Source organism: Colossoma macropomum, unplaced genomic scaffold, assembly GCF_904425465.1.
Source record: "Colossoma macropomum unplaced genomic scaffold, Colossoma_macropomum, whole genome shotgun sequence".
Taxonomy (NCBI): Eukaryota; Metazoa; Chordata; class Actinopteri; order Characiformes; family Serrasalmidae; genus Colossoma; species Colossoma macropomum.
In genome coordinates, this window is record NW_023494784.1 from 22,510,405 (window position 1) to 22,521,527 (window position 11,123).

The window sequence follows — 11,123 nt, forward strand, 5'->3', positions numbered from 1 at the left end:
AAATGCATATTGCTTTATTTTGTTTCCTTCTGTTCCTTCTCACCTCCTCTGCAGTTTTCCTCTGTTCTATCTCACCTCCTCTGCTGTTTCCGATGCTTGTATAGTCAGTTCCTGTCCTCTCTCTCAGCTGCTTTGGTGTTAAGCTCCTCTCCAGCTCTTCTACCCTCTGTTGCTGCAACATTTAATAAATTACTTTAAAATTGGAATTCTGTTCTCCAAAAATGAACTGTTTGTATAACTACCACGATATAAATAAATATATCTGTATTAACTGGTATCTGGTATCTCATCAGAACTCAAATGTCCATCTATTATCCTGTATTAGTTTAGTTCTTAAAATAAACAGCACACTGGAAAGAACTAATGATCCCTTTGTGCGCCAACATGGAGTTTCATATTCGACTTTTCGTGCTGCTGTTTCTCCTGCTGTGCTCTTTCTTTCTTTGGACCTTTGAAGGAAACGTATACAGCAGTAGAATGACACTTGAACAGTCTGGCGTACTGATGCCAAAATAGAATAAAACTGAAGAGCTTCTCAGCTAAATTTTCTGTTCCACCTAAAATGGTACAGCGGTTATATTCAGGCACCTGCACGAGCCAACGCAGCCCCGACAAAACAAGCTAGCTAGCTAATATAGCTAAATTGCTAGTATGTACACTATCTTAGCACCAACAGTTAAGTTAACCTAATCAGCTCATGTTACAACGGTGCATTAACGTTTGTGTGTGATGTCGTTATGGGTGAAATTATTAATAATTAACGGCTTTTCTTCCATGAACAAACGTTAACATTAGCTAGTTAGCCTAACCCCACCTGATGCGAAAATGAGCCTGTCTGCCGTTACTGCTGCGCCGTAACGAGCTAACCCTCTAATTTAATCTCTGTTACTCTCTACTGTTAACTTGTCTGAGATGTTGTCGACTTGCAAAATACCACAAAAGCTTAAAAACCCACGGCTTAACTTAATTTTTTCAAACTTTTCAAACTGCAGCAACGCTCTCTTACTAGTGTTTATGCTGCCGTCTCCTGAGCTTCAGTAACGTCTCCCAGCTAATGAAGGAGTCTTCGACTATATAAGGTCTGGGAGTCGAGGTCGACTCTCCCTCGAAGAAGTGGTGGAATTCTTCCTTTATTTACCACATTGAAAAGTAAAATTAGCCAAATCAGTGAGTGTAAATCTCTGATATCGCTTGTAAGCAGTCTTGTGTTTATCAGCATCACAACTGAACTCACTTCCAACAGAACGTTCTAAATTTGCTAAGCACACTTATGACGTCATCACTTCTGTGATTTGAACAAAAACAACTAATTGCCGTTATTCTAGCTTCTGTGTACACAGTTTATTATATGGATTCTTTTGTCAGTTTGATCCATAAAGACAATGTTAACATGCAGTTTGACAGCATATTCTGTTTCTTATGTGTGTGTGTGTATATGTATGTATGTATGTGTGTATACTAAATTTAATCATGTAATTTTGCCAGTTCAAGCAAGTTAGTCTTAAACTACAAATGGAAGACCCAGTAAACAAAGAACGTCTGTGGACGTCCAAAATGTGTTTAAAAATAGTCTGTCAGTCGGGGACATGTTATGAACGTCAATAGACGTCCGAAGTACCAAGAGATTTCCTGATAGCCTAGACTGTCAGTTGGACTGAATAGTTAGGCCAGATGCAAAGATGAATTAAACTAGAGCACAGCACAGCCACATCTGTTCAGATGTCAACAGATCCTTCAGACTTTCCTCGCCCCCTTCTCTGCCCCACAGCCAGCAGTGTTTTTAAGTTACCCTACTTAAACACACCTATTAAATCTGGCAATTAACAGACAAGTTGAATCAGGAGTGTTTGACCATGAAAACCATCAAACTGCCCTCCAGGACTGGAGTTGTGCACCCCTGGTTTAAAGCATGCTCATTATAAATGATATGCAAAATAAACAGAGATGTGCAGTAGTTCTAGCTGACGAGCAGCTAGCCTACATTATCACACCTTCACAAAATAAGTAAAAACAGCACAGAGCTGAGAAGAAAAAAAATCAGCAGGAAAAAACGGGTCAGACCAAAAAAGCTATTTATACTCACATGACCACTCTGAAATATAGCTAGTCAGCATCAAATTGAGTAAAATTAATCCACCCTCTGAGATCATCTCCAATGTTTATTTCCAGCTTCAAACACATTTCAAAAGTGTTGGCACATTAGTCCTTACAGCTGATTTTACCTAAACAGAATTGATTGTCTTTACAGTTTTTATGATTGCTAACAAGCGTTTTCAGCACTGAGTTCTCTTTTTTGAAACAGACAGCACCCTGTTTAGATCAAACCATGAACAGTTTTTCTAGCTTCACAGAATGTATTTAGTGGCAAAAACAAAACTCTTTCAAAATTCTTTCACTTCTCACTCAGTCTCAGCCTTTAACAACACTGTGTATTTCTGTAGCAGAAACTGTATTCACTAGTATAAACCATTACACTCTCTCCAGAACCGAGTACAAAAATAAACCATGTATCAACTCACTAAGTCACAAATACTATATTAGACAACAGTCATAGTCCAACTATTTGATTTGCCCAATCCTGGATAAAGAACAAACACCACCACTTCATTGAGGGAGAGTTGACAGTAGTAGAGACACACTGCTGACTGAATATGTGAATAGACCAATCACAAATCATTCCCATCTGAACTGAACTTAGACCCGGGTACTTACCACCTACAAAAAGGGTCACTTCTGGAGGTTTTTTGTTCACAATGGACGGTCCATTATGGGTCCAGAACATAATAAGCAAGTGCTTATTTGTATGTGTATGTGTATATTTAAATGTGAAGTACTGGATTGTTTAATTTCTCTTACTTCATTTGTTATTGTACATATACATATACTGTTTTGTAATGTTTTTCTGATGTAATGATTTTTTTTATTTACTGTAAAAACAGTTTGTTAGTTTAACCTAAAAAAAATACTAACAAGCAATTTAACTGCTTTTATTCAACTCAGATAAATACTTTAAATTTAACAATGCAAAGTAAGATCTTAAATTTTTGTTTAGTTGAACAATATCAATATTTTACATCAATTCAAATGTCCAAAACACTTCAAGTGAACTTCTGCCCCTAGCTTTTCCACTTTTACAGTGTTGTTTACATGATCAGCCAGAGAATGATACATTTATTACAACATGAAACAAAACTACAACACAAATAATTTTTTACTACTTCAAAGATTTACGTAAAATAGTGGATCTGTCTTAACGTCAACAGTTGTTAGAGTTGTCAGTTGTCAGGGAGGTAGTGTTGCCAAGTTCCAGAAATTGAAATAAAAATAAGGTTGTTGGACTGAGGAGCTCCAACTACTGTGGACCTATAACAAATTTAACAGGTCTTACACCTGCATTACACTTCAGTAGCAGACATTCATACTGTATCTAAAGATATAACATTAAATACCCTGGGGTGGGGGGCCCATATTATGACAAGAAAACACATATTCCTACTGTTCAAAAATACAAAACCAATCAAATGCAGGATTATGTCTGATTATCATTAAAGAATTTTATTTGGGCTGTGAAAAAAAAAAACAGTTTAACAGTTACTGTTTACATTTTATGAACCTTAAATATGATGAACTTTCAGTTTTATAGTAAAAATAATCACAGTGTATCTATCAGTGTTGGGAAGTAGTGAACTACATGTAATTTAACTAGATGTTTTTCAGTTTTTCAGTAGTGCTGGTAGTTTAACCATATTTATATTTGCATAGTGATTCAAGTAGTAAAACTACTTTTTTTGCCTTTTTGTAAAGTCAACTACTGAAACTATAAACAGTTTTTTTCCCATGTGGGGTATTTAATTTCTTTTGGTTTATGTATGATCTGTGATCAAGTGGGCACTTTTTGCAATAAACTCAATAGTGTGGGAGCTTTTGCTGGCATGTGACTTTTTTGCATTGTATTTTGTTGTGATTTTGTACCACATTACATTGTCAATTTGATTTTTTTCACTAAGTAGTTTAAACTACTTTAAGTAGTTTTAGTTAACCATACTAGATTTCTCCCCAGGGTAGCTTTGATGTAGTTCAACTACATCAAGTTTAAATGCTATACTGCTATACTGAGATAAACAAGCTGGCTAGATAGTGCTAAAATACAACTGATGAAAGTTTTCTTTTAAATGTGACACAATCATGACAGTCAATAAGCTACAAACGATGCTAACGTTAGCTAAGTAACTTAAATTAACATCCTGTCAACATTTCTCACCGCCCACCTGCTCAGAAATCTCCCTGTCCTCCTTAACTAGCTTTTTCATAACTTGGTTCTCTGTAGTTCTTGCCGCTAATGTCAATCTTCACATAATTCACTTATGAAAATTGCGAAAACAGTAGCCAGCTAAGTTATTAAACTCATATAGAATTGTCTGCTGTGTTAGCAGCACCACGTCGTTGCGTTTTGTTTGATAATATCAGTGTGCTTTACACCAGTCCTAGCATTGTGCATCTTAGGCTTGTCTGCAGCTGCTTGGCCCGGAAACCCATTTCATGGAGCTCCCAACTCACGGTTCTTTTGCTGATGTTGCTTCCAGAGGCAGTTTGGAACTCTGTAGTGAGTAACACAACAGAAGATAGGCAATTTTTACACACTCAATGGCCTCACTCTGTGAGTTTATGTGGTCTACTTCTTAGTTACTGAGCTGCTGCACTTAGAAGCATCCATTTCACAATAGGAGTACTTGCAGTTGATCAAGAAAGATCTAGAAGAAATTTTACAAACAAACTTGTCAAAGGTGTCATCCCACACTATAATACGTTTATCATTAAAATAACAGAGTTCTTTGATATGTTTTTTCTCCACTCCCACAGGAGTTAGTGTGTAAAAATGAAATTATTGCATTTCAATATACTCTATACCTATTGTTGTTAGTTCTACGTGACTTTTAAGCATATTGTAATATACAGCATCAATAAATTTATGTAATTAGTTCTACAGTACTTGGAAGTGTAATCTAATTAATCTCACAGTAAAAAATTACTGAACTTATTTCTACAGTATTTTCCACAAAATTACTTAAATACGGCAGCCATGGTTAGCTGGCTAGCTAAGTGCGTCCACAAAGAGACCTAATACAGCAGCTACTGTTAGCCAGCTTACATTTACACATACTTAGCTTATGTTAGCTACATGCAGAGTTGTTATAAAGGAGGAGACTGGTCACTGGTTGAAATATGAATGGGAAAGCTTGTAATGCTTAACATGGTGTCTATTTACGGGGAAAGTCCCGCACTTCAAGAAAAAGAGCCAGTTAGTTTGCTGGATGCACTGTGAGTGGGGAAACTCCCTCTCAACCTGAAAAAACGTTTTTTGCGCTTCATTGAGCCAAACGCTACAAACTATTTATGAGATTTTTGTCAAATTTTACGAGCGATTTCTAATATGTTTTTAAAGGGTAATTTGACCAAGTATTTTAGTCTCTCCACATTCAAATAGAGAGGAGCCTGGTCTTGTATGGCTGGAAATACATGCCCGGTGGTGTTGCACAGATGGCCATAGAGTGAACAGACTTTCCTGTAAGGACTTTGCTATATGTCAACACACATTTTAACTAATAAGTATACATGGACCATGCAGTTCTCACTTCAGTGTAGAAATAATGTTAGCAAGACATTGTTATTAAAGTGTTCTGTTTCACCAGTTTACAAAATAAAGATTTTGGACTCATCCAGTACAAAACACTGAGGATGGTCACTCACTAAAGCAGGGGTGTCCAATCTTATCCGCAAAGGGCCGGTGTGACTGCAGGTTTTCACTCCAAACAAGGTGAAGTACATCTGATTCTACTTGTTAAATCAGTCAGTCTTAGTCTTCAAACATTTCATCAGGTGACCTCCTGCTTTGTTGGAGTGAAAACCTGCAGCTTTGGACACCCCTGCACTAAAGTGCTTGAGTAGGCGATGCAATGTGCTCGACATTTAACATTACAAGACGATGTGCTTAACAGTAGCACTGTCCTCACATATCCATAAAACTAAAAAAACAATAAAGTATATCTGCGTTACTGTTATCCTGCTGAAAACCTCTGAGTGGCTGACTAATTACCTTTAGCTTAGTTTTCCTGTGGAAGACCTGATAAAAAGGTAAAAGTCGAGACAGCTAGCCAGTTAATATTATAACAGTCAGTTAATATTACTACATTCAGATGTACAGTAAGGTATTAATACTGTCTTTAGATCTACAAGTAATATTAGTGTAATTTGTGAAAAATTCCCAGAGTGCATTTAAAATCTACAGTAACATACTGTAGAAAGATTCTATGGTAAAATACTGTTGAGGATACAGTAATAATGCTGTAGTAACAACAAAAATCACCTACAGTGTATGAAAATGCCACTTTAAAAGTCACTGAGCTCTTCAGTACGTCCCATTCTACAACCAGTGCTTGTCTATGGAGATTGTATGTGTTCTTGATATTACACACTTGTTTAAAATCTCCATCATTTGCCTCAGGAGAGAACATAAGGGGGCAGGAAAGGGGGCTGTTCCTGAGTTACTTCATCTTTTTTTACACTGACAGTAGGACTGCAAATCTGCAGCATTGTAGGAATTCTCAGTGGTACTGAGAAACCACTTGAGTTTGCCACCAGTTTGGCTGTGACAGAATAGGTGATATGCAGTCTCTGTAGTGTTTACCTGCGAAAGGACATTTTTTTTCCCACTGTGCCGTACATAGTGACCCTCTGTGCACTCACTGGTTGGTCAAGGCCAGAGAAAACAGCTCACGCAGACCACTCCAAACAGGCCTACTCTGCTGTAATAGCTAAACTGCAGTGGCAGATGCAGTGCACTTAAGACCATAAAGCAGAGAGGAGGATGAAGGTAAGAAATATTGGAGTTGCTACCCAAACTTTCAAACAACTGAAACAGTATTTGATGAAAAAATCACTCATCATTAGAACACTTAAGTTATTTGGTGAGAATCAATGAAATTTTCAACTGTATGATCTTTCATTTTCACCTGCAACACATATTACTGTGTCTCAGAATATCACTGCTAGTTTGCCTTGGTCCACATCCAGCCACAGCTACTTTGCAAGTACAGCAGATCCTCAAAGATTTCAGGCAAGAGCACAAATTTGAAACATTCTTTGTGATTTTCCAACAGCATGAAATTAGATTTTTTTTTTTATCAGTGGTGGTGCAGAAATAGATCTCTGCAATCTCTTGGGTCAACACTTCTGGGAATAGTAAGTGGGATTTCAGGTTTGATTTAGCTGGGGCTTCTGTAAGAGGCATGTGAACTTCGGCTCAAAGAGGAGTCAATAAAGGGGTAATAGCATGGCAGATGTTGAGCGTTTGATGAAACTGAGAAGAAAGTAAATAGGGCAGGTATTGGAAAGGTCATATCTTAAACCTTGACATTTAGACATTAAAGATCTTATAAACAATCCGACCAAGATTGAGCGATTTGAATGATGTAATCCCACGAATATGCCTGTACATTTGTTTGCTCACTATTTTGTTCGATAATATTATTGGACTTTTTCATAGTTTTGCACAAGACATACTCACAAACAGAGGCATGTGGAATCAGAATAGTAAAATAATACCTATAAGCACTTTTTGATTCAATTCAAATAAGAAACACAACATATGGTTTTATCATACACTCCAAGATTATTTACTTATTATTATTCACTCCAAGATTATTTTATTGTTTGTGTTGAACTGTCACTACAATTGAGAAAGCTTAAATGTCTGGATAAAGAGAAGCTAGCAGGAACAATCAAAGACAGACCATAAGAACCAGAGACCACACTAACAGTAATTGAGTGCATGGAGGAGCTTAATTTTCATGTCAGGAGAAAACGTCCTGCCTGTCATTTTTCTTTTGTTTGTTTCAAACCATTTGAAAATGCCAGATGCCCTTTTCATTCATTGGACATTTCATGGCAGATAGACTATACAAATGGTTCAAAATGACATGTTAGTTAAAAGCATTTTTTCTTCTCATTTAAGAGGGGTGTCCAATCTTATCCATAAAGGGCTGATGTGGTTGCAAGCTTTCACTCCAACAATGCAGGAGCACACAAAAGCAATGATTTGAAGCTTGAGACCAATTGATTAAATAAATGGAATCTGATGTGCTTACGCTTGTTTGTAAGAAAAACCTGCAGCCACACCAGCCCTTTGTAGATAAGACAGGACACCCCTGTCCTATAAAGTTATTGTTTTAGGGATACAGTGGTTTCTTATATGACAACATATGTCTTTTGAGACAGTTTTCCAGTAAATCTTTCGATAAAGCTCTGAATTTTAACTCTGAATATTAATTCAGAGCAATTTGCTACAGACATACATAAATTCATTAGATCCTGCTGGTGTGGGTTCCCACCCTTTCAATGTTGCATATGAAAGACAGTAATTCCCCCCTTTATGGAGAATCTTTAGCCTGCTAAACATATCTGTATAATGACCTGTGAACACCGTGATTATGATTCAAAATTCAAACTAACCATTGCCTATTCATTGAGTTTGCCAATTTTAATCATGAAGCAATGAACAAATAGAAATGGTCCAAACTGACCAATGTCAAGACGCTTTGAGGTATGATAACATCAAGGGAGTCCTGTTAGAGAACACATTGCCAGGCATTGTCAGTTGTTTGTCTCCTTTTCCGTTTGGTCCACCTGATCAGGGATGGAGTCATAACCTAAAAAGCTGCCGATGGGAAAGTGAGCCCAATAGGTTCTTGCCAAGTCCAGTAAGGTGTCATATGCTGCCTGAGCTCTTAACTCCTCCATCCAGCCATAGAAATCTGAAGACCACATGTTCCAGTACGGCATGATGCGCTTCTCCTCATTCCCCTTTTCATCTGCAAGATCAGTAATAGAACAAACAGAAAGCTATCTGTACAGTGGTTCCTGTTGAGATGCATTTATACTGATCCATTCATAATGAAATTTTCCAAACAATGTAATGTGCAGCTGTTATTTTCAAATCATGGAACAATTGAAAATGTTAAAAATGGAGAAGGTTTTCTTCTGACAGGGACGATGTAAAAAAACAACACGTTACATGATTTTATTACTGATACTATAATACAGTTATACTCTTAGAAAGCATGTACCTTCATCCAAACCAAAAGACCTTTCTTCACTCTCAGCTCCTGAGAGATAGAAAGAAAGATAGAGAGTGAAAGGGAGAGGAAGAGGGAGAACACAGAAGAATTAACTGTTATTGACAAACAGACATAGGCAGTATACATGCAAATTTGAACAGAATGCATGAAAAAAACATCAGTTCCAATAAATTCTAAACTGTGGTTGTGATAAAGACAAAAAGACACCAGTCTCTTTCTCCACCAAGTCAAAATATTGGATCAGCTGCAAGCACTGAATGACTTCACTGAGATTGCAGGTCATGCTAGAGCTGAAACAGATTAGCCTTCAGAGGCAGACCAAGTTCAAAACTTCTGTATTTGACTGAAAGTAGAAATAGTCTTGGTAAAATATCACTTGAGTGAATGTATTCGGTCCATAGTTAAAGTGCAAAAGAACATGCATTCCTGTGTATCAAATGTAAAATGACTGTGACTTATTAGCATTATTTTATATTATTTTGGTGAACAATAATGTTTTCTTTTTTGTTAAGGAAATATGAGTGGCTAAATCATTGTAAGGATACCTGTTCTGGAGAGGGAACCCAAAATCAAGGTGCAGAGTAACACTGAAACATGTTGCCGAGACATACTGCAACTCTGCCTGCATAAAGAGGGAACATTTCTGAGATTACTGGAAAGTAACAAAGTCAAGATTTCAAATAGAAATTAAAATGAACTAACATGTATAACAGCAACTGTTCCACATTCTCTGCAAAATATAATGCATTTATAATGTAATACAATGTAATGCTTTAATAATTGCAAATACAATCTATACAAAAAATGGGATATATGGAAAAACAAGAAAAATATTTAAAAGAAAGAAAGAAAGAACGAAAGAAAGAAAAGAAGTTATCAGAACTAAGTCTTTAGGAAAAAAAAAGATACCTGAAGGTGGTTAGCAGATGTTGGTGAGTGAGATGTTGATCAAATAGGTTATCAAGGTCTACTGCAACAGTAACTAGTAAAGATGTACAGTAGTATTCCTCTCTTACTCTGTGCTCCTCCTCAGGTTATTGGATGGCATCTCGCAGTCAAAGCGCACTGTTTGCTTTTCACAGGACCCTTTTGTAGTCCAACTCCAGACTCCTCACCACTGTGTCAGTCCAGCACTGAAAGATGGCCGCTGACCACACAGACAGAGAGAACAGCCAGGACAAAATAACCACATACTTGCAGATAAACAGCCTTAGAACGTCCTTAGTCTTCCAGTAATATACACTTTGGGCCACAGCATTCCGAAGTGTGATTCTCCATTGAAAGAAAATTGTAGTCCAGGACTATGCTTAATCCTCAGGACTAGGCTTTATCTCCAGGACTAGGCTTAATTTCCCAGAAAACTGGCCCCATGTGTTCAAAGGATCTGGACACCCCAATCTAATTTGTTTAGCTACTTTGTACTCATTGATGACACAGATGTTCAGTTGCACATACAGCTGTGCTTGTATAATCTACATAGAACAGCATTGCCAATAGAATGGCACGCTCTAGAGCAGTTGGTTAAGGTCAAGGTTAAAGTCACCATACCCAGTGACTGATGTGAGCTAAAGGGCATCTTCTCACCAAGTACCTTTTTCAGGGTACACCGACCGCATGAGTATCCCAGAGCTGGGTTAATGTCTCTGGTGTCCAGGGCCGTAGCTCTAACTCCCACACTGCTGGTATGTTGGACTCAGCATGCTGATAGTCTAGAAGAGCAAGATGGAAAACAAATGTGAACTTCACCTGAGAGATCTGCACTTCGCTTCGCTAGTCTCCCACTGCTGTATTCATTGCCTCTCCTCTAGTGCAATGACTGAGCCAAGCGCGTTGAGAGTTGCTGATTAGTCACCTAGATGGCTCAATAGTGTAGAAGACTGGTCTCTTCTCCAGAAGATGCCACATCTATCCATGAACTCTCTGAATGAGTTGCTGTGGTTGGAAGAACTCTTCAGAAATGGATTCTAGGAGCGATGCATGTCGACCCCT

At 37.6% G+C, this 11,123-nt stretch overlaps 1 protein-coding gene across 1 annotated transcript; it reads right to left on the bottom strand.

Annotated features, from left to right (window-relative positions):
- Nucleotides 1-8,185: 8,185 nt before the first annotated feature.
- On the bottom strand, nt 8,186-10,231 carry LOC118810027 (otospiralin-like). The gene is made up of 4 exons (XM_036573547.1): nt 10,044-10,231; nt 9,680-9,756; nt 9,123-9,161; nt 8,186-8,867 (listed from the first exon to the last, which is right to left on the bottom strand). The coding sequence occupies exons 2-4, from the start codon at nt 9,741-9,743 to the stop codon at nt 8,650-8,652; spliced, it is 321 nt and encodes a 106-aa protein (XP_036429440.1). The 5' UTR covers nt 9,744-9,756; nt 10,044-10,231; the 3' UTR covers nt 8,186-8,649.
- Nucleotides 10,232-11,123: the final 892 nt, after the last annotated feature.